General features: G+C 44.4%; 1 protein-coding gene across 1 annotated transcript; it reads right to left on the reverse strand.

Annotated features, from left to right (window-relative positions):
- Positions 1-7051: 7051 nt before the first annotated feature.
- On the reverse strand, positions 7052-26555 carry LOC121837235 (sodium/iodide cotransporter-like). The gene is made up of 6 exons (XM_042292814.1): positions 26493-26555; positions 25306-25463; positions 12878-13018; positions 10397-10526; positions 7167-7255; positions 7052-7085 (listed from the first exon to the last, which is right to left on the reverse strand). Exons 1-6 carry the CDS (start codon positions 26505-26507, stop codon positions 7052-7054), a joined length of 567 nt encoding a protein of 188 aa, XP_042148748.1. The 5' UTR covers positions 26508-26555.
- Between the last annotated feature and the right edge of the window lie 628 nt (positions 26556-27183).

The raw sequence follows: 27183 nt of genomic DNA on the forward strand, positions 1-27183 counted from the left end.
CACGAGGGTTACCCTCACGAGGGTTACTAACCCTCGTAACCCTCGTGAGGGTTACAAGGGTAAGTAACCCTCGTGAGGGTAACCCTTGTGAAGGTAACCCTTCTGAGGGTAACCCTTCTGAGGGTAAAAACCCTCGTAACCCTCGTGAGGGTTACGAGGGTAAGTAACCCTCGTGGCCCTCGTGATCCTCGTGAGGGTAACCCTCATGAGATTAACCCTCGTAACCCTCGTAACCCTCACGAGGGTTACGAGGGTTGCGGTTACGCCGACGCCGACGGCGACGGCGACGCCGCTCAAGCCGGGAACGGGCCCCTAAGAGCTGCGCTCTAAAACACGGGGAACGGCGCTTCCTTGTCCCTCTATGTGGTCGATGAGTGCTCGCAGCTCAGGGTCGTCCCGTTGAAGTGCTGCCATGTCGCTAACATTCAGGACGTCGAAAAAACACTCATCGTCGTCGTCTTTGGTGCAGGCAGGACCGGCCTCAACTGGGGCCCTTGACAGGCAGACGGCGTCATTATTGTGAGGAGGTTCGTTATTTGAAGTGAAGCTCTCTTTGAATATATCAAATTATTGACGAGGCAAGTACTGGTTTTGTGTAAGCTTTAGTAGTTCCGTTGAAGAAAAATAGCAATACACATACAGAGAAAAACATGAAATACGTTACAGGATACACAATTTCTTTAGGGCACTCATAAAACAACTAGTTGATGAGTCATTGAGAAATAAATGAGAGTCTCAAGTCAAAAAGGTTTGTGGAGGTCAGAGTGAGACACTTCACTTCACCTGACAACGACGGTGGTGACGTTGTGGCAACGATGTGGTGACGTGGCGTTGTGGCAACGATGTGGTGATGTCTTCCATGGTCGGTGCAGCCGCCGCTGGGAGTCGTCCGGGACAACGGAACATCGTCTTCACGATACGGCCCGGTTGTCCCTCGCAGCTACGCCCAGTCGTTTCTGTTTCCGTCGACGGCTCCCAGGAAGACAAGCCCCAGTCAGCCGTCGTCCTCGTTGTTCCAGCAACCACCTCTTCTTTTTTCCCTGTTGCCTCGTGCTTCTTTTCTTTCCGAATCCCGTCGTCTTCTTCTTTCTTGCACCTCGTTGAAATGTCCGATCACAGTTCACCACAATTATGCTTCCGGCCGGACTTGTACATCACGATCATGTCGAACTCCTGCAGCCGTTGGCTTCACCGGACGAGGCGTCCGAAGGGGTCCTTCAGATTCGCGAGCCAGCAGAGCGAGTGGTGGTCTGTTACCACGCGAAGAGGACTTCCATACAAGTATGGGCGAAACTTTGTTATTGCCCAGACAACAGCGAGGCACTCCTTTTCAGTCGTTGAGTAGTTCCTCTCCGCGTTTGACAGCGTCCGACTTGCGTATGCAATGACTCCCTCTGCCCCATCCTGCATTTGGACTAGTACAGCCCACAGTCCGGTGTTACTGGCGTCGGTGTGGATCTCTGTTTCAGCAACCTGGTCGAAATGGACAAGAATCGGGGGCGTCGAGAGTCTTCGTTTGAGCTCGTCGAATGACCTCTGGTGTTCTTCTGTCCACACGAACTTTACGGCGTCCTTCGTAAGGTGCGTCAGCGGTGCGGACAGCTTGGCGAAGTCTCGAACAAAGCGCCTGTATTATGCACATAATCCGAGAAATCTTCTCACGGCCTTCTTGTCAGACGGCGGAGTAAATGCAGATACGTCGCGGGTCTTCTCGGGGTTAGGGAGAACACCCCTGATGTTCACGACGTGGCCAAGGAACTTTAGTTCCGCATATGCGAATCGACACATTGTCGGCTTGAGTGACAGGCCGGCGGTTTTGATTGCTTGAAGCACGGCTCGAAGTCGTCTCAGGTGCGCGTCGAAATCTCGTGAGAATACCAGGACATAGTCCAGGTAGACGAGGTGTCCATGACACGCTGGAAGGTTGCTGGTGCTGTACAGAGTTCGAACGGCATCAGTTTGATCTCGTACACTCTGTCGGGAGTGACGAAGGCAGTTTTCTCTCGGTCCCGTTCGTCGACTTCAATCTGCTAGTAGCCACCCTTAAGGTCCATCGACGAAAAATATTGGGAGTGGGGCAGTCGGTCTAGCGTATCGTCGATGCGGGGAAGCGGATAGACGTCCTTCTTAGTCACAGCATTCAGTACACGATAGTCCACGCAGAACTTCAGGATTCCGTCCTTCTTCTTTACAAGGACGACTGGGGACGCCCACGGACTTCTTGAGGGTTGAATGATGTCGTCGTTGAGCATTTCCTTGACTTGATCTTGAATCACATTCCTTTCCTTTAAGGAGACTCTGTACGGTGACTGGTCGACATACAGCGCGTCGTCGTCGGTAAAAATGCGATGTTTCGCATAGGTGTTTGGCGAACTTTCGAAGACGTGGCAAAACAGTCACTGTATTCGGCGAGAAGATCAACCAACTGCCGGCGCTTAAGAGCCGGGAGCTCGGGGTCGATGTCAAGCTGCCGCGGCGACGTGATCTTCTGCTGGGACGACAAGGTTTCCTCAGCGATTGTGGTGACCACAGCTGGCGCCTGAAGCTCCTCGACGTGGCCCACGGTAATACCCTTCGTTAGGTGCTGCGGCTCCTCTCGAAACTTTGTCACGAGATCAGTTGTACGTCCTTCTTGGAGACCCGTTACGCCTCGTGCGACGCCAATGCCTTTTTCAAGGACCAGTTGGACGCTGCCTTCCAGAAGAGCTTCACCGTGCATGGCTGCGTCGGTTACGACGGTTACGAAAACACTCGACCGCGGCGGCAGGTTTACATGGTTTGCAATAATTCGGATCGCGGTTGACGTCGTGTTGGTCTCCACCGGCGGCAGAACAGGTTTTCACAGCGTCAACTGGTCTGCCCCAAGGTCGATGACGGCGCGATACTCGCAAAGAAAGTCCATTCCGAGGATAACGTCCCTTTAACAGTCTTGCAGAACGACGAACTTGACAGGGCACGTCTCACCGTGGATCTCGACGCGAACAGTGCATCTCCCGACTGGTGTGATGACGTGCCCACCGGCGGTTCGTATATAAGGGCCTTCCCACGGCGTTGTCACTTTTCGCAGGCGGCGAGAGAGCCTCCCACTCAAGACTGACTAGTCTGCTCCGGTGTCCGCGGGCGCTGATGCGTCGTGGCCGTCGATAATAACGCTTAGATTGTTGGACACCGAAGCAGCAGCGTCGTTGCGATGTGCAGCGTCGGGAGAGTGGGAGCGCTCTGTCGTTCTTGGAGGCTCTTTACTTCGGTCGTCTTCGACAGCGCAACGTCCAGGCGTTGCCGCACTTAGTTTTCCCGGCGACGCAGGGGAGACAGGCTCTCTGGGTGGGGTCGTGGCGCTGGAGACGCTAAAAATCTGGGCGACGACGGTGAGCGGGATTCACGGTGGAGAGGCGATGCTGAGAATGGCGAATGCCGAAGGTACTCCTCAATGTCGCGAGGGCGTTCGCTGTACCTCGGGTGTGGGTCGTTTGGGTGGAACCCACGCAGCCCCAGTCGGCGGTAGGGGATCCACGATAGGTGTGGTTGGCTTCCCCGCAGTGGTAGCAGAGCGGGCGTCGGTCGGCCGTTCGCCACAGGTTGGTCTTTCTCGACGCAGATGATTCTCGGCGTACATGCGGCCGATCTTCCTGGCGTCGGGGATACTGCGGCTCGGGAGGCTCACCTCTGGGGGCCGCCATGTACCGGAGCAGGGAAGGGGGGGGGGGGGGTGGCGTTTGTCGGACCATTGCGGCGTAACTAAGAGCGGGCTCCTCCGGTGCTGCTACGCTGACAGGAGTCTCCCTCTGGAAGGCTACTTCGGCGAGTGAGAGAGAAGACGGGCGATCTGCAGCAGGTATGATGCTGCGGAGCTCTTCCCGGACAATCTCCCGGGGGCGGTCGACACCGCTGGTATTCGGGTCCAGTAGGGAAGCTCCGACGGTTGGAGCAGTAGGCTCCCCGGCGAGTCGGTGGTAGTGGCTTGCTCAAACCATCAGTGCGAGCTCGATGTTGGTGGCTTCACTCACAAAACCATCGACGGTCGTCAGGATATGGCAAACCAGGCCTCCAAAAATTTCTGCCTTGACGCCTCGCATGAGGATTCCAAGTTTCTTTTCCTCGGCGGCTTGCGGGTCGCCTCGGGCACTTAAACGCGGGACATCGTCAACAAAGCTGGTAAGGCTTTCGTTAGGTCCCTGTACCTTTCTTTGAAGCAGATCCTCTGCTCGCCTGCGACGAAGGTGGTTAATGAATGTCCGCCTAAATTCGGCGACGCTGGACTCCCATGTAGTGAAGGAGGCTTCGTGGTTTTCAAACCAGTGCTTCGCAGTGCCTTCAAGCGAGAAGTAAAGGCTGTGTAGGCACTGCTCAGTCGTCCATCCGTTGTGGCGGGCTGCACGTTCGTAGTGTGGCAGCCAATTTTCGATGACCTCCCCGTGGAAAGGCGTCGGAGTCCGGGGTGCGACGGGAAGGACGACGACGTGCTCTTCGTCTTCCGGTTCTCGGGCAAGAGACCCGATTCGGGAGACTGACCTCTGGTACGACGGCTTCTTCGGGCTCCGGCTTCTTCGGCGAAGGGTAGCCTTCCGGGGCTGAGCACGTCGCTTGGCCGGGATGTCTTCGGAGGGCTTAACGGGCATGGAATACAATACCCAGCACCTCAACCAAAATGTCACGAATGACAAATGAAGAGGCGAAAAATAACTAAAGAAACTAAACTTTTAATAAGGCGAACTTGTGCCGGAAAAAAAATAATAGTAACGTAGCATCGCAGGCGTCGATGTCGGCGAAACAGCGGAATTGATCGCTGGAGCGAGACTGACTCCGCTCGCCTTGCGGAGTCCCTTATGTAGACTCGCGGGTTTCTGGATCATTCGGCGTAGAACTTTTGGTACGTAGAATATTCGGATCTCAATGAGACGAGAATGTTCTCGAACTCTCGAGAAGGCCCTAATTGAAAGAATAAATAAAAGGACAACCCGCTGACTGGAATGGAACCTACACCTAGCGCGCGAAAGTCAAGCGCGGTAACCACTCGGCCACGCACGCGCTTGGTCGCCGGCGCGCGTGGCAATAGTTTCAAGGGACAAGGCTCCCATTGACCGGCGCGCGTTTGTTTCAAGGGAGGCCACCCCACGGTGCTACGGGCCCGTGCTGGTCGCGCGCCCGTAAAACGGAGCGGTGCAACCCCAAGGCGCTACGTGCCGATGCGGTGTTCAATATGTAAGATACGCAGCCAGTATTGACTGAAGTTTTTTTTTTTTTTTTCAAGAAATCACATGAGTATGAGAAAAACTTCGGTGGACAGGTGAGCCTTTTGTAGCAAGTTGGAGCAAGTTGATTTTTAACTTTACGTCTTATATGTTCAAGTTTGAAGCTACATATTGGTATTTTAATGTACCATCGAGTTCAAATGAAATGCGAACTGCGACGGAACTTCAAGCCCTGACCGGCGCGGTTTCCAAGCTTGGGTTGTGCTTGGCGGCGCTAAAACACATCGATGTAGGGCGCACAACATCTCAGCGCCCTACTCCGATGTGTCTCAAGCTCGCCAAGCAAAACCCAAGCTTGGAAGCAGCACCTGTAATGGGCTTAAGGTTCCGCAACATTCCGCATTTTATTCGATTCCGATGGTAAAACGCATCAGTTTCAATCCGAGATAGCGTGAAAGTACGTCGCGTTCTTGATCGTCCCGAATACTGGGATGGGTAAAGTCATACCCGCGCCACACGGACATGGCAAATGCCCGTCAGGGCGAATCTTATTCGGGCGCTGAATGACATTACATTTCAAGCCCGTGCTACACGTACATTTCGAATGTCATTTCGCGCCAGGATGTTGATAGTGCCTGCGCTCTGAAGTAAACCAATTTAAAAGATTTTGTAAGCTAAACACGTTTGTTCACTGTTATGATCTCTAGAAAGTGGCTATAGGTAGTTTTAAACATATTTTGTTCAATTACTTTATGTTTTTATTGCGTTTCCGCTGTAATTCATTTGTTGGTGACGCTCTAGTTGCTCTAGCCGCTATAAGCCAAAGACAGAAGCGGACCGAAGCGAAAGGAAATGGCGCCTGTACAGTTGCGAGTGTCGGTCCTTACACCGGAGGACCGTTAACGGGTGCGACGGTTAATGAGCGCCCTCATTTATTTACGCGCCAAGCACCGTGCGAAGCAGCAAAGGCTTGAAGCCGAAGCTGAGGACGCTCATTTTCGCGTTCGTGAAATCGAAGAGCAGCTGCTCTCAAACTCCGTGGCTCTTGCTGCTGCTTTCGCTGCGCACCGCCCAGTGCACCGATTGCGCTGGTGGTTTTTTATGCCGAGAGCTCTCAGGCTTTCGGCGATCGCGGCGTAAACTTTTAAATTTCGCTTGGCACGCCGCAAGTCACCGAGCTTGTCCTCCCAAGCTCTTATAAGAGCTGTTCTTTCGTTGTCAGACCACTTCTCTTTCGTGGCTGCTTACGGCGCTTGCGGCTCCATCGGAAGAAACATCGAAGTTTGAACAGAACGTAATAAAACCGAGAAGAAACGCGAAAAAGATAGCTACGCAGGCGAAGTGGCTGTGTCTATTCGGTTAACGAGTAGCGGCTTGCAATTATATGACAAGCCGCGCTTCAAATCTAGTATAAAAGTATGCATACATAAAAGCAAATACAAATAAATATTTTTTTAGTTCGGGTATACTTTGATTAACATAATCCCAATGGTGTTTTCTTACTTGGGGCCTGGTGTGGAGGCTACACATTTGGCCCGTGACCGAATGCGAATGAGTTCCGCCAAACCCCTTGGGTGGCAAATGACATTTGCAGCGAATGCCACTCGTGCAGGCCGTGTAGCACCAGTCGGATGACATTTGGGGCGAATGCAAATTCGTTGTAAATGGATTCGAGTTGCCCGTGTGGCACGGGTATCAGCCGGGTGTTCTTGCAACACACTTGTCTAAGTCGATATCTAAGAGCTGAGCGCCACCAGTTCAGCTTCATTTATCTATATGTCGTTGACACTTACTCAATATCTCTTTTAATATAACTCTTTATTGTCTTGCTTAAAATTATTAGGGTTGAAGTGTTTATCCTACATTGAAATGACGAACGTGTCGCGAGATAACCTGCTGGGCGAAGGGATTAATTTATTAGAAATTAAACCAATCCTGCAAAAAAATGCGATTTTTCTATACTCTTGTCCTTACCTTGTTGTCGCTCCCACGACCCCAGCCAGGAATATACCCGGAAATCCAGGAAAATCATTGAGGTATACGGAAACGTAGAACGGCAGTATCTGCGACATCAGATGTACACATGATTTGTCAATATAAGTCAATAAAACAGTAAATATGTTGCATTTTTACTATAGAATATAACAAAAATATACATGTCGTGATGTAAGCTGCCAGTTTACCGCCGTTTGACCTTCTATGTTCAAAATGAAAATCTTAGAAATTCCTTAACATAATATAATTATTTAAAATAATAGAAGAGTTGCCTAGCCCGCTATTTTTTATTTTTAGAGTCATAATCGAACTTTACAATGGGTCGTAAGTAAACGGCAAGCGCCCACCAGTTTTAGTTGGAAGAAAATGCAGAGGTTACCACAATGGATGCTGAGAGCCAAGGTCACGCCCGTAATTTTCCATGAATGTTATGACCTCATGCGTGTTCTGGCTGTTTCAGCTGTTAAGGCTCAACTACAGTAAACGATTTATGCTGTTGCGTGTTTCAGCGGACAAAACAAAACAAAAACAAAGTGTATTGTTTGCGTATAATGGGCCCTAGCGCAAGCTGTCGATTGCTGAAACCATGAGATAGCTAAGTGCAGCATTGCAATGTTGTGAATACAAAGAAGGAGATACGTCGGACGGATGTCACCGTCACCTTTCAGTATCAGAGCCGCTTCGGAAGTCAGTTATCGTTAGAAATATCTTTTTTGTTTTTTTACTAAGGTGGTACAGACATATATTATCCTTGCGAGTTCGGTGTCTTAATAACAGCAATGACTGCAAAATGTTTAATAGAATAACACAGTGCCACGCGCAGGGCCGAGAAAGCAACACTCGGTCATGGACCTCCAGAAAGTTCTCGTCTATTCCTGTTCCGGACGTAAATTCTATCATTTATTCCTGTTTTCTCGTTCTAGAACCTGCGTGTTCATTCTCGCCTCGAGCCGACGACGCTCGAGCCTTCTTTGCCGAATTTTAGAGATAGTGACGCACTCTAGATAAGAGGCGGCCCGCGACCTTGTCGAGTCAGTCTCGCTCCAGCGTTTAATCCTACTGTTTCGCCGCCATCGACGCTCGCGACGCTAGCCTTTTTATCTTCTTTTTTTATTATTTGGGCACAATTTTGCCCCATTAAACGTTTAGTTTGCTTGCGTTTTCGTGGCCTCATTACTTGTCATTCGTGTAATATTTCAGCTGTGAACGAGCTGCCAAACGTATAACTCATATGCACAATCATGCTTGGCCGGCAGAACTCTGAGGACGTGCGGTTGCGTTCGGAGAGCGCACTTTGGGAATGACTGCTGTCTACCGACATCCCGTGCACCACAAAAATGGCACACGCCAGGCAATCTTTACGCTATGTTTTTGAGACTACAGCACCAGGTGTCGTCCTTTCGACCACCCAGTAGTCGCTCGTTTGTTATTGTGTTATAGTATCTTATATTGCCGACTGTTCAAATTGCTTTATTCTTTGATACCGAGGCAGCGAATTCAAATCAATAAATAAAGTGCAAAATTCAAATGCAGTCAACAAGAAATTGTGACGATGCCAGGCAGAGCCTCTTTTATTCATTTAATACTAACATAGTAAATGAAGCAAACTTGTTTAAATTTTGAAGAATGAATAAAAGAGGCTCTTTTATTCATTTAATACTAACATAGTAAATGAAGCAAACATTTTTAAAGTTTGAAGACCATGCATGTATATGTAATTATCCTTGTTAGTAACAACACATTTTGTTACCCAAGTTTGTTTAACATAAAAACTTCGAAATATGACTTTTATCAACAGCTTGATTAAACCATTGGAACCCCAGTGTATAGTTTGTATTAATGCTTTCTTTCCTTTCGGGCAGAAGTTTTTTTCTTCCTCGAGTAGATAATAATTGCTGCAATGCGGGCCGGCAATCATTAGACATTAACTTTCCCCGAGGCCTTGTTTTCTAACTATCCAGATTACGCGGGATTTATTAATACAACGTAGAAAAATGGACTTCCAGCAGCGAAACACTAGCGCATACCACACGTGTCGCTCCAATCAATGACTGCCTGATTATTGGCCGATAGCTCAAATGTGTTTTATGAATTGCCGTTCGGTCTGCCGCCCAGCTGCAATATAAACCATCAATTAAATACGACCGCTCAAGAATGCAGTGACGCCCGCCCTTTAAAGGTGTTATTTTTACTATATCAATGAAATATATCCGCTCGTATTCTTGAATCAATTGAAGCCACGGCAACGTCGAATGAACGTGTATCAGAATGGTGGTGCCTGCCTAATAAACACCGATATTTCACATGGCTTTATTCCACTCTTTGCATGCTTTAAATTGTACGGCCTCGAGAACTACGGAAGACGACTTGGTGGGGAGATCCCACACAATATCTGCGTCATCTGACATTGAACTAATTATAGTTCGCCATATGTTAAAGCCATGTCAACCTTTCCTTACGTTTCCCTGCTTCAAAATAAGATCAAGCTTGCGCTTTTTGACGGAGAACTGGGAGCCGACAGCATAATACATTTCTTTAAAGCAATATATGCGACACAAAACAAAGCTCGGAGTTTCCTCCTAGAATGCAGGTTGCCAACGCGTGCCAATCGCACCCTTAAATACATATGTCACGTTGCTTACACAAAAGTATTATGGTTATCCATAATATTGAAGTGACCATCTACCATATGAATCAAGCGTGCACCAACATACCGTCTGTATCCTAAACACTTGTTTATAGAGATTTTGTGGTGGTACTCATGTGTATTTATGTTATATGTTTCTTAACAAACACAATTACAGGTATAACGAACCAACTAATCGACTTATAATGTAGGTTACCTTATGTCATTTAGACTTACTTTCGTATTGAGTGCGACTAGCACGTTGATTGTTATACTCTCCACAAAACAATGCTAAATTGATATCAGCGAAAACAGTCTGATTTACCCCTTTTTTAAATGTAAATTTAGGGCTGACGTTAACTCGTAAGGGATCAACAAAGGCAACATTAAACGTAGTTGCGCTGTTAGCTTGCTAATACAATTTTAATAAATTAAGGTATATGATAATAGCCTATAAAATATTCTAAACTAGAGCACGTTCAGGTACGTTATTTATACGTTAAAACAGCAAACTTTTAATTGGACTGACACCTCTAAATAAAGAAGTAAACGGTTTTCAAATTTATACTTTGTATTTCTTTACCTGATCAGGTCGACCAATTTCTCCTGTAAGTTGAGGGTCGCAATCACGAAACCAATAGGTTAGAGAAATTCCAATGAGACATATCAACATATAGCCCAGGTTTGTTAGGAGAGTTCCTATGCAAACTATCCTGAAAAAAAAATATGTCCTAACTGTTATCCGAAAAATTGCGAGGACACCTAACCACTTGTTATGAGTTGTGAATACGAAAGCATAAACGTAGTTCTTCCGATCCTTTAGTTCGTCTGCGGTGTACTGGCGTGAACAGTCACGTTTTGCTACTGCCGAGTTTGCGGCCGCCGACGATATCGGGCACTTACGTAGTAGTGGGTAAAACTGTCATTAAAGTCCCAAAATTTGTACTTTTCATTGTCTCAAACGCTTCAGGAGCGGGTGACATCGCAAAAAACCAATTGCAAAAAAGGAAACCCGAATAAGAATGCATGCCAAAACTCCGCACCCTTTTTTCCTTAAGCATCCCTTGCTACGCTTTGTGATGCCATAGGACGCGAAGGCTGTTTCAAAATTTAGGGATATCGCTAGTTGCAGCAATAACTTTTCTTTTGTAAGACTGGGCACACTATGCCATTTTATTCTGAATATAAAAATTTGACTGAAAGTAACGCACTTTAGTTATGGCATGTTCAATATTTTTAACATAAACACATTTTCTTCATTTTGGCAAAAAAAGAAATTAAAATTGAGTGACGCCGCAGGAGTGAAATAACTGGAACATTCACAAGCGCCGGTCTTGTCTTTGCTTTTTCTCAATTTAAAAATATATAGTATATATAACGGAAACCACCTGCGTACAAAAGTCTACATCGTTTTGTGTGTCGCCTCTGTGGTTCCCATAGGCGAAGAAAACACATATCTGCGACGAGCGAATGTACTCTTTCAATGTTCATCTGGTGTGGGAAGTAATTTGTGCAACAAGCAAAATTTAGTAAGAAATACATATTTTAAACGTTTACAACCGATGCCACTGATTCAACTGGCCTGGGGAAGAGACTTGCCTGAAAATTGTTAGGATCTCTACAACAGAACTCTCATATAATTGAAACTAGCATTTGATCCCGACCGCGTAGCTTCCTGTATGTACAAAGATAAAAACTGTAAACTGCAGTTTTTTTTACAATTTATTACTGTCTTCTGAGGTTAATACCCGCCATATGCCCAAAATAGGCTTTTTATATATATTGCTCTTACATTCTAATTATTTAAATTCAGTTGTTTAGAGAATTCAGTTGTTGAGAGAATTCAGTTGTTCAGAGTAGTAGAAAGCGTTACTACTTAATGTAGTTGGCACTGCAGGAGATCGAGTCTTCTTAATGCTGCCTCATATTCCTTCTGCGTTCACTACTATACCTCCTGCCGCTACTGGATTCTCGTTAAGGTCTACTCCGAGAATCAGCGCGTACCAATATTATTTAGAGACTATGCACGCGTGTTACGCAGCGACGTAAAACGTGATTACAGAAAGCTATAAATTTCCCCATTGTAGTCAAGCTGAACCGATTGATGATCTCCTGCATGCCTTATGAAGGTTTTCTCAGACATGCAATCTCAGCTCGTCATTAGACGATGTGATGCGTGACAAACAGGAAAGCGGGGTTCACATTATTTGCTTTCGGGAACGACTACCCTTGGAAAGTTTTGCGGCTAACCAAAAAAATAATATACGGACTGTGTTCGGCATTTTTGCAGGCTAAAAAGAAAACTTTATATAAGTGCATAAAACAGAAACATTTCATCCCTGTTTGTCTAGTAACAAAGTTCACAATAAAATTGATGACTTTCTCTGCCACCACAAAAACGAGAGCTTTATTTTGCTTCAAAAGCCAAAAAAAAAAAGAAGAAATTGATCATCTCACAGAGGTTTTGGAGTCCACAGTAGTTCATAGCACCAGAGTCTACGCGACGATGCAGTGACGATGCAGTGACAATGCCTGAGCAATACGTACCGTAGATTTTGAAATTATCAATGGTTTTGTGGTCTTTATACTTTACCATGTATCTACCTAAAAGCGTTTTCAAATATGAACCCATTTTAACCAGGTGCAGTATAATCACAAACTACACAATAAAGCGCATTCCACGGATTGTATGTTACGGGGTTACAGTCACCTATAAAGGCTCCTAATCTCCAACTGTGCTTAGGCCGGGCCTTAATAATCAACCCTAATCAGACTGGATGAATTTCTCCCTTGCAATATTTTCGGTGAGGAATTCACCCTGCAGTATATAAAGAGATCACCCCCGACTTGCACAGATTTAACTCTATGTAGACCAATCCGTTCACTTCAGGAAGAGGTCTTGCAAAATAGTGCGAGTATGAAGTCAATTCAAAATCAGGGTTATACACCTTTTCCGCTAAATAGGTAAACATTAAAGTAACACTTATACAAAAAAATTTGAAATATCGGTTTGCTTTGAAGATAGTTTAAATTAGGCACTTAGATCAAAGATGAAATAGTATACTTTTTCGCATCTTGAAGGGTCTTAGCTGCGAGGTATCTCTGCGCAGCAATCTGGTCCATGTAGCATCGGTACATAGAAAAGCTGAAGAGTCCGATTAGGCTGGCCCAAAGATTTTCGTCCTTTGTGAAATCCAGTGTGGTACTGGTGGAAAGAAATTGACAGGCATGTGAAGTTGTGTTAGCCGTTAAGCATAACAGTTTAGTGCGCGACATTGCTTATCTGGCTCCTTTGAAATAATCGCGTACGTCAGTAGATTTACTCAATGCTGCCTCAGTGTTTGGTTGAGTAATAATATGCAACTAAATTCCATGGCTTTGTATAGTTCTCGCATTATTCATATTTGTGTATGTTTATAAATTCACGTTAAATTTTGTACATAAGTCTCTTGACAAACTGTCTTCGGTGCATCTGTGCGCTGACGGACTGTGTTTAGTCTACAGTTCGATAGGTGTGTTCATTTATACTTGCATCGCCTTGCTGCATCCCTTAAGGCATTTTGGAAACAATAGGGCAAATTGAAAAGTTGAAGGTGGTAAATAAGTCGCAGGCAATAGTGAGAATGTAAGATGTTCCGATATATTGTGACACAAAAAAAAATTTCATAAGTGGCAGCGAAATGGAGTTTCGAGTTTGAGCGGGTGATATAAACTCTGAGACACATAATGCTGATTTATTCATTATTTTTCCTCCTGGGTTTTTTCTGGCTGTAAAGAAATGGTATATAAATAACTTTACCTTGGTTTGTCTCCCTGACTAGTTAGCAGTAAAATCCCTCCCCACAGAAAAGAAACGGGCGTCTTTCGAAAGCGCCACTGGCTATTTGTGAACAATCCTAAGGTTGTATGAGTGCGAAAGAGCAAAATGTAGAGATAATAAGATATGCGGATCTGTGAAGAAGTGAGAGAAGGGAGGGGATTGCCTTGGCATTCAGATCGCAGCAAAGTCTACGACCTAATGGCTCCGATCAGTGTAGGAAGAAGCACAAGGTGGAGGTTCATAGCGTCTTTCTTTTGTTCCGTATCCCCGGATAGTCCAATCAGGCCTAAAAAGTTCAAAGTGACATTGTGCTTCTAGTCTCATAACGTACACCTTTAGAAAGTTAAAGATAAAAATACAGGCATGCGCATTAGAGAAGAAGGGAGATGTCGCTACCTGTTTTATTCAGTGGTCTTAATTAGAAGTGGCCTATTAGCTCGTGTTTAATTCCTGAATCACATTGACGCGAAAGAGACATTTCGAAGAAATTTAACACAACAGTATTATGTTCTTTCTTTCCTGTGAATTTGCTTCTAAGATATTTCCTAATATTCACGCATATTTAATGATTAATGATTCAACTAATGAACAGAAGTCGTTCAGTCAACCCTTAGGGCAAGGATAGATACGTTATGCTGAATACACAACTTCGCATATTTCCTTCTCTGTCTTGTTTTGAAGTTAAATTAACCCAATGCTTACGCGCAGGGTGTGAACAGGGGTTGATGTTTCGCCTGCGTCCGATAACTTTCGTGCAGTTGCAATATTTATTTTCGCATCGTTGTTGGAGATGAGTAGCACAAAAGGCAGTCGATATCTAGTTCGTGTTTGAGGGCTCATCTTGGCTGCTCTTTATATAATTTCAAAAACGTTACGTTAATAAAATCTACCCAGTGTTTATACAAGAATTCATTGAATGTTTTATTGTACGTGGACGGTATATTTAGACGTCACAATCTACCAAGTGTGTATGTTATTAATTTAATATTGTGTGTAAACATACACCCAAAACAGACAACTGAGGTCTTTCAGAAAGAAAGACTAAGAAGGTGCGGCCACTTTACATTGCTCAGCAAAGGGATAAACACAAACGTTATTTCACTTAAAATAAAGTGCTGAGTTTCTTTCTGCTGCATAGATTTAAAAGCGCTAGTTTTTATAGAGCCAGTTCGTCTGAACTAAAGTGATCCTGATGCTGTGAATATTCGAGGTCGCCCTACGTGTCGATTGTCATGCAAGCAAAAAAGGAAATCATTTGCGCCTGAGGGAATTCATAGGATATTAGTGTTATCTACCGAGGGGCTTCTCAATGTTGTTGCTTGGCTGATGGAATCAGGAATTCACAAAAAGTTTACAGAAATGTTTTAAGCCTTGAAAAAACCAATGAATGCAGGCCAAAGAAAAATAGAATAAACGCACTGATATTGAAAAACAAAAGAATCTCGTAAATAATTCATTATACTGAAGGACCGCCATCTTTCATCCGGGTGCAGGCTCTTTTCTTGTTCTCGGTTATTTGTGTTGAGTAACTTCACTTGGAACCGCAAAGTGCAGAGAGGGGTATATTTTTCCGAGACACCTTTTTGTACAAAATGTGTGTACTATCAAGAGCTGAAGCATTTCTTTTTCTCAAAATAAATCTACGATTTTAACACGTTCTACATATTTAGCAGCTTCATGAAAGATTAAGACGATAATCCTAGAGTTTCCCCTCCGATTTAGTCTTCACAATTAAAATACCACGGTCAAAAAAAAAAAATAACAAGGAGTATTAGGGAACGGTTTTTGCACATCCGATACGCTATGATGGGCCCTCCGGGACGAACAGCGCATGCGCTTCCACAAAAGACTGGCATATGGGAAGATTGTAACGGAGGGTGATGGGCCCTCCGGAACGAACAGCGCATGCGCTTCCACAAAAGACTGGCATATGCGCAGATCGTAACGGAGGGTCCATCGTAATGTATCGGATGGGCAAAACGGTTCCCTAAAACTACCCGATAACTAAATGCCTGCTCACGGCAGCTGCGGCTCTCATGCAAGCATTTCACGGTGACGTCCACCACGATCATATCGTCTTGTGATCAGTGAATCATAAACATATGCAAGGGACTCGATGTTCTTTCAGCAGGGCTGTGGCGACGGCCAAACTTTAGTCCCGGATGGACGCGGATCGCGAGAGCAGACGATTCGAAAGTTAATAAAAAGTACGTTTCAACAGAAAAAAGGCAAGGTTTATTTAAAAAGGTACCTAACAAAAAAAAAAATAGATCTCTGGTATTTTACGAGGGAGTTCCTTTCAAACTTGTCTACTGCGCACAATATGCTAAAACTGTAATAATTTATATTCCAAAATTGAAAACACACGTAAAGTTAGGGGCATTATTTGTTTTTAATATGATTTGCTCAATATATGCTATCGTGACAATAAAATGATAGGGCAGGTTCAAAAATAATGCACAAAGGGCGGCTAGACTTATATATGTTGTTACTGAACTCAAAAGAAAATACATTCATTTCCATTGACTGTTCGCAGCCTAGTATGAACGTAAGTTAAAATATTTGAATTGGAGCTCTCTGAATAAATTTTGTTGCTTTGCAGTAAAATATTATATTGTTGCATATATTGTGCACCGATAGCGTCGCCGTACGTCGCCCCCAGGTGGCGCGTCTAGTATGTTCAGCACGTGCAGAAGCTGAAAAAAATGAGGCCGTATCTCCAGGTGGTGAACTATGATGATTGGGGCGAAGCTCCGGTGGTGCTGATGATACTGATTTTATTGTTCATAGCTAGTGCTGATGGTGCTGATTTCTTTTTTTATTGCTTATAGGTAGTGCTGAGTTCCGGGTTGCATTTTTATTCATTTAGCGTAAGGGCCCTTTCGGGCATTACATAGTGGGGATTCATACAAAAAGAACAAAAAAAAAAAAAGAAAAGAAAAGAAAGCCGCGGCACACAAAAAGGCAGTACATATGATCACAAAGTTCAATCGCTGCACTTCAATGGTAATATTATACAAATACAAAAAGAAAACCAACGACACACTGCAGAACTATGGCTTATCTGCGACGAAGGGCAACCATGATTATGTTTTTTGTGAAACGAAGGTATCAGGAGATTTAAAAAAGCCTGATAATCCTGTTTCACTGCGATATCACGCGGTAAGGCATTCCATTCAGAAACGGCAAGGTGGAAACGGCAACCTAACCTATACAAAGGAGAGCCTTTGAGCCTATACAAAGGAGAGCCTTTGGGGTGGTCTAGCCGTGAGAAGATGCGGTTAGCTGGAACAATGTGTGTTTGATGGAAAAGTGTAGAAGAGTGATATATTTTATGAAATATAGAAAAACGGGCGATTCGCCTTCTGTTCTCAAGAGATGCTAAATTTAAGGACTCTTTTATACTTGTTATACTACAGGTGGTTGAATAATTGCGTGTTATAAACCGGGATGCTTTATTTTGGAGAGACTCTAATTCATTAACTAGATAGGCTTGGTGTGGATTCCAAATAACTGACGCATATTCTAGTTTGTCTCTTACAAGGGATGTATGTCAGGGTTGGGCAGTATCGCGATACAAATGTATCGCGATAGTACATCCAGCCGGCAAAGCTGTGTAACATTCCGTTGCAGCACGAGCCTGGCGGTGGTTGACTTGGAATAGTAGGAAGACTCACGCTGTGAAGTTCAGCACATATTCGAATGCATCTGCGGCTCCGCCCGTAACATTGCACGGCTCTAGGGTAGATCATCAGCCGACGTGAACGTGACCCGCTGCTCTGGTGATCCGAAAACCCAGAAGGAGGCCAGAAGTGGCCTCGCTGTTCCGACCCAGACTTCGTACACCTGCGACTCGTCTCAAGCGCGCTGGTTCTCGGAGAGGTCGCACCTGTACCGTCAATACCAGGTCGCAATCCTCGAGGTCTCTGTTTGGATGATGCTAGGTGAAACTTGAGGACTGCAATTCATGCGTCGTTGGCGGAGGGTCGGCAGGAAGGACCTTCACAATGGGGATGCCACCGTATGGTTTTTTTCAACCCTAACCGAAGACAAGACGTGTGTTCCAGAATGCTTCAGGTGGTCCACTATTCTCAAAAATTCAAAATGGCACTGCCTGCACGGTCTTCAACGAGGTAACTTGCAACGAAAGTATGTTTTGTCCTTTCATATACAGCAGCGTGGTAAAGTTTCATGTTCAAGGCCACACCTACAGATAAAGAATACCAGTTCATTACACCGTGACGTCATGTGATCAATGTTGGCAGGGGCGCGGTGACGTTTTGATGGGGTTTAGGGTGACATAGAATTTATTTAGAGGTCCAAGCCTTTTAGCATCCCTCGTCAGACATACATCATGCCAGGGAAGAGACCGCGGCCAGTCTTTGACGGAACGTTGTTTTGAGCCCATTGAAGACTCCTCGTCGTCCGAAGGCAAAGTGCCAAGCCTACGGGAAAGTAATTTCGGGATCAAAAACTTCTACTTCAAACTTCAAGTTTCACCTCAGTTGGCATCTCAAACAAATTTGAAAAAATGTATTGCAGTATCAGTATTTCTGTATTTGTATTTCTGCCTCTCTAAAATGTATTCCTGTATTTGTATTTCCAAATACCTTTTGCCTCTACTTAAAAATTAATTTCCGATACGTATCGCGATACAGTTTTACAGATATATTTCAGTATCAGTATTTTAGCTACTGTTTTAATGTATCCCAGTATTTGTATTTCCAAATACATTTTTGAGTATTTCTGCCCAACCCTGATGTATATGCCATTAGTTTTGTTTTTGTGTCAGATAAAAACAAGTTTCTTCTCAGGAATCCCAGGTTTGATTAGCCTTTCGTAATATTGTCTCAGTATGTAATTTCCAAGATAACTCTACTTTGAGTTGAACACCTAAGCACTTAAATGATTGCACCTTTTATATATCTACACCATTAATTTGATAAGTATGCTCGGGAGTGTTGGTTTTTGTAGTGATCGTAATAGGTTTCGTTTTATCCGTATTTATCTGCATTCGCCAATCAACACACCATAGTGAAATTTTGTCTTGATCTGCCAGAAGTAATGCGCTATGAGAGGGGGAAGATATAGTCCGGTAGATGACGCAGTCGTCTGCTGAAAGTCGGATCGTGGACTGAACGTTTACGGGAATATCATTAATGTATAATAAGGAAAGCAGTGGCCCAAGTACTGATCCTTGTGGTACACCAGATTGTGCGGCTATTGGGGGAGAGATTATGTTACCAATAACGACACACTGACGTCTATTTGAAAGAAAGTCTGAGATCCATTTAATGACACCCGTTTCTATATTAGCATCTGTCAGTTTTTTCTATTAACCTTGTATGCGGAACACGATCAAAGGCTTTAGAAAAGGCAATAAAAATTGCGTCAGTTCCGAGGAGGAGTGCATTATAGTCGCTGAAATGCAAAGCCAGTAGTTCTTCTAGCGGATTAGCTTGGATCCGCTAGAAGCCGTGAGAACGTATCTCCACCGCTTAAGTCAACGGTCCATGTTAGAAAGAAAATGTGTGGTATGGATCGTGGTTATATACGCAGTTGAGCATTTGACCGCAGCTCCCTCTCGTCTATAAACGTTGAGCCAATGCATGCAAAGTTTAACGCGGTATGCTCATTTGACCGCAGCGCCCACTCCTGTATAGACGTTGAGCGGCTGCATGCAACGTTGGAGCGTAGCGTAGGATTCCACTTCCGGCTGCCGAGCGCGACGGAAGTGTTATCATGTGCTCCGTCGGAGCGGCAAAAACGGCCGTGTCAGGCCGTGGTACATCTGTTTCTGGAAACCCCAAAGAATACAAGATCATCCTGCCCACCCTGCCTACTGGATACGTTGCCACCAACTCTGTTATTCTTCACTGCGATGTGAAAGGCCGGCCATACCGGATCCAAGACTTTCGCGACGAACTGCGGCGGCTGGAATAGTGGTTCTTTTTGGAGACTTCAATGGCGTATGCAGCCAGGCTGATCGAAGTTTAGGCGCGCCGTACCGAGATAGCAGCGTAGAATTACTAACCGAAATGTTGCAAGAACACGATCTGGAAGACGTAGCGCGCTCGAGGGCCAATCGCGACACTCTCCGTTTTACTCATTTTCAAAGGTCATCTAACGCGCGTCTAGATCGAATCTACATGTCGGCTGAAGTAATCACCAATGTATCAGGCTACGTCGTGAAGCCCCTTTTTTCACAGATCATTGTTTAGTCACTGTGACTCTGGGAAATAACAAGCAGCCTAAGAACAAATTTAGTTGGGACTTGTGGAAAATTAATAACAGGTTGCAAGACGACGCTGTTTTTGTTGAGAGCGTAATAGAGACGCTAAAGAAAATTGCCTCCGGAAAAGAAACATCCTTCCTTGAAAAATGAGAATATTTTAAAGAAGAGGTCAAACAAATGGCATTTGAAAGGTCTTCCTACTTAAAGTACGTGTCAAGACAGAAAGAGAAAGAATTGAAGAAGTATTGGCATGAACTTTTTGAAAAAGAAGATAAAAACCCGTGCACGAACGTGGCAGAAATAAAAAAAAGTGAGAAGCCAGTTAGATAACTTACACCAAGAGCGTTATCGCGGTGCGATCGTGCGAGCTAGAGCAGATACGTTTCTGTTGGGCGAGCAGGCCACTCGACGTGCCCTGACCGAAGAAAGAAAGTACGCGCAAGATAAGGAAATAACGATGATTAGTCACAATGGTACTATAATTGGTGACAAAATGTTTATAGAGAATGCCTTTCTTGAATATTATAAACAGCTATTTGGAGGCTGCCAGCAGCAGATTAACACGGATGAGATTGACAGCTTACTGCAAGGAACACCACAGCTTACAGATGATAAAAGAGAGTGGTTGGAGTAACCAATTACGCTCGGAGAAATAGAACGCGCAATGGATGGTTTGCCGGCGCATAAAACGCCCGGACCTGACGGGATAAGTGCAGAATTTTATCAAAAATTCAAAGATTTAGTAGCCCCTTTTTTTCTGGAAGTCTTTCGCGAGGCGTATGAATTCAAAGCATTACCACCCTCCTTTCTTAAAACGTATACTGTGCTTATACCGAAAGGCACTGACGCGAATGCGGCAAGGCGCGTAAGCAAGTACCGACCGATCACTTTATGCAACGTCAATTATAAAATTTTTGCACGGGTTTTAACTAAGAGACTCCAGCAAGTCATATGTAATTTAGTAGGTGAACACCAAACATGTGGCATACGGGGAAGGTGTATCCAAACAAACATACATGTCGCACGAACAATTTTAGACACTGTTAGCAACGAAGGAGGCCAAGTGGCGATGCTGCAGATAGACTTACAGAAGGCCTTTGATCGTGTCCGACACGAGGTGCTCTGGAAAGTGCTAGAACACGGTAATGTAGGGGCAGTTCTTTTGGAGCGAGCACGCATGTCGTACACTGGGTGTGTTACACAATTAGTTATTAATAATTCTTTGACCCCTAAAATACCTGTATCTTCCTCTGTGAGACAGGGGTGTCCCATGTCACCGTTGCTGTTTGCGTTGTACTTGGAGCCCTTTTGTCTGAGTGTTATTCAAAGTGATAAAGTGCACGGTTTTAGAATGGACTCAGTTTAGACAAAAGTGCTGTCTTACGCAGATGATATTGCCGTATTTTGTAGTGACAAAAGAAACGTAGAGGAAGTTTTAAAACTGACACAGTCATTTCGCGCCTCCACGGGTGCCGTAGTGAACCTAGATAAATGCTCCGGCGTTTGGCACGGTACTTGGGCTACAACACCAGCTATGTACGAAGGTATTCGATGGCAGTGCACCCCGTGCAAGTATCTAGGAGTCCCACTACAGCACTTCAGGAAAACAAAGCCTTACTGGGAAAATGCCGTCGAGGACATAAAGAAACGCACCGCCTCATGGCGTAATCGTGATCTGTCTATTTTTTCGCGAGCAACCGTGTGTAACATCGTCCTGACCGCAAAGATTTGGTATGTCGTACAGGTGCTATGCTGCCCCCGAATCTATATCCAGAAGATGCACCACGTGTTCGCACTATTTATCTGGTTGTCGCCAAGCTGGCCGATGTGTCGGGACAATCTGTTTCGTCGTGTGTCCAAGGGAGGGGTTGGACTGTCGCACCTTTTTATTCGTCAAACTGCGTCGCGGTTTCTTTTTCTGCGTGACCAGCGACACCCCCTTTTACGAAAGATGTTTCAGACAAGGCTCAGGGTCGCCCTACCGTCCTTTTTGTCGCGTCAGACTCGGGGCCCCCAGCCAAACCAGTTTGGACGTAAGATTTTCACCAAAATATTTATCAACAGTAACGCGCAAAAAGTTGACGCGCGACCTCCTTGAGCTCTTATTCCCTGCTCCGTTGTATAGACTTCCTTATGTTTCGTGTCCGGGACATGATGTTCTTGCCCGGGTAAAGAAAATGTGCGTCCCGCCTTGTGTCGAAACCTTTTTCTTCCGCCTCCATACTGAAACGTTGCCTGTGAAGGTATGGCTTGATAGACGAAACATTTACGTCCCATGGGGTGTAAATTGTATACTTTGCAAACAACCGGAGATGATTGAACATGCATTCTTGTACTCCTGGGATGCAGTGTTCTTCTGGGACGTTTCGCAACGGACTTTGAAACGGGATTTACAGGTCAATCCTTTTTCAATTCGCTTACTCCCGGTGGAGAAGCATGAAAGCATACCCTATGACATGTTTATGGTATAAGGATTGCATAGCCTTTGGAAGTCTCGTATGGCGGTGCGCCACGCAGAGCAGCACCCTAAGTCGGCCCGCCTGTTTTTTGTCGAACTTGTCCAAGTGAAGAGCGTTGTTGAACGTTTTGAAACCCCGCCAGAGTGGTTTAACCTGTTTGAAGAGCTAACAGGAATGAAGGAATTTTAATGCTCCTGACGGCTCCAAGTCGGAGTACATGGGTTTTTAATATGTAATGTGCGACTTGTGCGCAATAAAAAAAAAAATTGGAGCGTAGCGTGGTGGTTAAGACGTCTGCCTCGTAAGCAAGCGATCCTGAGTTCGAAACCCCATGCGGTCGTATGTTTCTTTTTTTTAAAGTGGGCTGATCCCGGACGCAGTGCAATCGATGTGAGCACGGACGCCGGACGGATGGACAAGGCTAGGCCCCAAGGAGTTTCGCCCCAGAAAAGGGGCATTACCCATTGTTTAAAAGGCCAGCAAGAAAATTAGCCGGAGCATTCCGTGATGGATGTACGCCACTGACCGCCACATGCCAACCTGTTTTATGTTAGCAATTTTCGCGTTCGGCTAAAACTAACTAAAGTTGTCACTTTTCAAAATCTTACCCTACTAAAAAAAACAGTATAACGTTTCGCTATCTAGATTTTGGAGCTGGAAATCATCTGAGGCCAGCCAGATTCACGAAGAGCTTCTTAGTTTACGACAACTTAGCTAAGAAGTTCAGAAGTTAAGATCATCGTAAGAAGAGGAGAAATCGGTATTCACGAGTCCATTCTTAAGTGAGAGGAGGAAAGCGACGTTTTCGTACGGAAAAACTAGAACTTACCGGTGCTGTTGCTCCGGCGACGGCGTCTTCAACAGCACGAATAACCAATCGGAGAGCTCGGCATGGTTCGGAGCACTTCGGAGCACGTGGATTTTTAACAAGAAACACAAGCGGCCTTTCCACCACCCCTCGTCTGGGGCTCGTGTCCGCGCAATGGTATGTCGACGCTAACACGATTTTAACGTGCCCGAATGCCGCGGCCGCGATGCCTAACCGTCTCGGTTGAATGCTACGAACTCGATCGCTACGACGTCAACACAACTGTCATCGAAGGTAAAAGGTTAGGTGTCAGATCAGTCGTTTGCAAAGCGACGTTGACAGAGGTGGAAACAAATTGCCGCGGCGTTTTTCCCGGCCTCTGAGATGCAGGAGCGACCTGACGTTAAAAAAGATACGTTTGAACGACGAGACTGCCAGCAAGAGCCACGTAAATACCTGTTCACACTCGGAGCAGACGCGCGCTTTTGATCGAAGTGCTTGATCCGTGCTGTTGAACCGCGAATAGGTAGTCGCTTTGGGACCGATCTTTTACGATTGCAGCTCGACACTAGCGTGACACTCGGCAAAGAAAGGGTAGACCGGCATCGCGTAGCTCCAACGAACTGTTATAGGTCGACGGTGACGTGCAGTCGTCTCAATATAAAAATGGCATACTAATAACACAGTGTACATACCGTGTTGCGAATGTAACTTATATGGCGTTTATTTGAGCTCTATATCAAACAAACAAGGGGATAGAATGGATGAGAGTCCCTTTTCGACGGCAGCGTTCGTCACCTCTGCCTTGGAAAACAAGGAGATGACAAGGGGAAGAGATTGAACTCTTAATCTAAAAATGAGGTCAGCGATCAAACTATAATACGGGAAGGGTCCACAAGGGTCGCGTAGGCATATTCCATTCGGCACGCCAGCCGGTCGTGGGCAGACGGTCTTGGCCAAGGACCGTCGGAGCAACGCTGCGCCGAGTTGTAGTGCCTGCTAGGCCCATATTTTGCCGAGCTCGCTTGGTCGGGGTCGGTGGAATCGTGGCCGGTAGAGCTTTTCGCGGGTCTTCGTGGATCCAAGGTTTATTTATTTATTTATTTATTTATTCACCCTCAAGGTCCGAAGACACTACCGAGGGGAGTGGGGAATACAAGGAAATAACAAGGGGCAAAATAAGCACAGTCATATATAAAAAAAAAATAAGAAGTAAGATGACTTTTCGGTGCCGGCTCGGCACCGAAAAGTCATCAATGGTAGCAATGTTCTTGTTCGTCGTTGTCTTTTTCCAAGTACTTCTTACTTTCTTTCTTGCTGCTTGAAGTCGGGATGCGCGAAAAGAGCACGTAGAAACATAAACCTCCGTTGGTCGTCACTACCAAGTAACAAAGTGACAAGGTCGGTCATGCTGATATGATCGGAAAAAGTGCGTAAGACAGCTTCGAAGCGGTCGTAGGATTCCGTTGTAACCTGCGCAAAACTTAGGATAATTTTGTTTCATGATACGAATTTGTTCTTACGTTTTGTCTTGCGCACATTTTTGGCGTAAGATCGTTTCATGAATCTGGCCTGTGGATTCTATCTGAATTTCAGATTTTAGAATATATTCCTTTTTCTGCAACCTGGATTTGAGGTTTCCGGAAACAATTCCACTTAATTTCCAATTCAATAATCCAGGTAGTGAAAAGTTATACTGTGTTTTCCGGTAGAGAACTAGGTTTCTGTTATTATTAAGGGCGTGGAATGCAGGAAGGCATTGTGCCCGCAACGTTTGACAATGCATGGAAAATAAAACACCAAGCGATCAACACGGTGAACAAGAGAAAAATATGTAGTTTAGATCATGCAGTTTTTCGCAGAGCTGACATCTGAGCTGCATTTTTGTGCAAGCTGAATATATTACAACATTAGGAGTTTGTTGTTAGATTTTACCAACTATTAACTGGATTATGCTTCATTTTTAATGCGCTTCATCGAGGAACCGAAATAAAGCAATCGTAAAACATTAAAATATAAGACGCTATTCAATTTAGATTAAGCAATGTACGACGCGTAAGACCAGGATTCAGCACACATTATGCCGAATATTTGTATCGCTAGTACTTCGGGAAAGGCATTAAACTCTTAAATGTTGAACTAAACACTGAGTGAAGAATAAAGTACTTACTTGAGGAAATATCTATTTGCCTTGATGTCCCAAAGCGGACGGAGTGTCATGTTTTTGTATGTGCTGTCGTACACGACCTTGGAGATAACGGTCACTGGAGACAGTATAATGAGTATTGCCTGGAAGCAGTCGGTCCACACTACGCCTCTTAGTCCACCCTTTAATTAAAAGTGAAAAAAAGAGAAGAAATATCAATTAATATTTAATGCTCTGAGATTCTGAAGAGAGGTTTCAGTCTGTGCTTGGTTAAATATAGGCAATCCTGCCTCTCATATAGAAAAATAAAATAAAAACAAACCATGCCGAATTTCTCAAATTGGGGTGAAAAACAAAAATATCGATTGGCAGCTGCCATTTATTATCTAAAGTCCAAGTATTCTGCAAATAAATATTCGCTAAATCTTCGCTTTTCTAAGGAACACAGCCGGCCCTGTGCTATCCAGACGACTACTCAATATTTGGGCCCCACACACTTCATCTGGTTTAATGCCCGTTTGTTTAGGGAAACGTCTCTGGAGTTTTCGGAATCGAGTTTTCTTGTTTTGTTCCCTTCATAATGCGCCCCTATAAACGAAGATATATAAATTCAGAATATTTGTTCCCAAATTTATAGGACAATATGTTCCAAAAACAAACAAAAAAACATAGCTCTCTTTTGAGGTTTGTCCTTTTGTTCTGCGTAATTCAGTACGTGAATAACACTCCAGACCAAAACGTAGAGAGTATACGTGAATAAATCTGATACCACTGAATAATTTTTTTTTTGTTTTGATTTTATTTCTTATGGACACTCCATTTTTTCTTCCATCGTAGTTTCTAAATGAACGAAGAAAGGTCATATCGATGGTAATTTATTAAAGGACTTATGATAGAGAACTATCTCTCTTTTCTACAGATAGCCAGCAAGACACCAATACTTGGGGTCTCCAAGTCGTCCTGCTTATGTAGGCGAGCTTGTAAGGAAACATTATAATCTAAATCCTGGGATGTGGAGAAATAAAATGACATACTACTTTCTTTCTGCCTATCTTTACAGTACGACATTCGAACACGTTTCGTTTTCTAGATGATTTTAGAATAGTTTATGCCTATTATCTTTGCTTAAGATGAAAAGTATACGTCCTATTTGGCCAATAATAATAATATAGAGATCGTCGTAAACACAACGAATCATCCTCATTACATACCAGAGCTGTGTACATTGTTCCTGTCAAGCCGATAGCTATGCTTGTCCAAGGAAGAGGCAGCTTGAAAACTACGAAAAAAGAAAAATGTTTCCCATTTTACAAGGTTCATATAGCACTCCAATTCCAGTGTAGGATCAACATAAAACGCGAGTTTTCAAAAGAAAAATATCGATAAAAAAAGGCACTTACAATCTTTAAAAACATGTTTTTCTTTACTATAGAATTATTCAACACGGCAGACGCCAGGTGGAAAGAGTAAAGTGAATTACCTAAAATTTACTGATTACAAATTGAAATATTTTCTTCAGCCGGTACTCAACTGTTCCTTCTACAAAATATGATATATCAGTGCTAAAAATTAAGACCAGATGCTGTTCCAAGCCATTCACTGGAAAAGTTAGCATATCTAATGTCCGTCATATAGAAACTAAAACAAACACCAAAAGCCAGGTACAATATATGATTATATATAAATCATATATTGTACAAAGTGTTGTATGTTGTATTTTTCTCCTAAGATGTCATATCCACTAATTCTGCAACACAATAGGTCTTGTATATCTCTATATTTATCGTTTGCCATTGTTTTGTATTGCCTTACCCCCTTACAATAATGCCCAGATTTGGGCGATGTAAGTATTCGAATAAATAAATAAAGAAATACTTAGGAAACTGCAGATGCACCGCGCCC

The sequence above is a fragment of the Ixodes scapularis genome, unplaced genomic scaffold, assembly GCF_016920785.2.
Source record: "Ixodes scapularis isolate PalLabHiFi unplaced genomic scaffold, ASM1692078v2 PGA_scaffold3__209_contigs__length_174095766, whole genome shotgun sequence".
In the NCBI taxonomy this organism is placed as follows: domain Eukaryota; kingdom Metazoa; phylum Arthropoda; class Arachnida; order Ixodida; family Ixodidae; genus Ixodes; species Ixodes scapularis.

Excerpts from the sequence above, each read along its gene's own strand:
- LOC121837235 (XM_042292814.1), bottom strand. Across the intron at positions 7,256-10,396 it reads AAATTGGTCGACCTGATCAG|ATACTGCCGTTCTACGTTTC; the intron begins GTAAAGAAATAC and ends CTGATGTCGCAG. Across the intron at positions 7,086-7,166 it reads GTCGTGGGAGCGACAACAAG|GTTATCTCGCGACACGTTCG; the intron begins GTAAGGACAAGA and ends TTCGCCCAGCAG.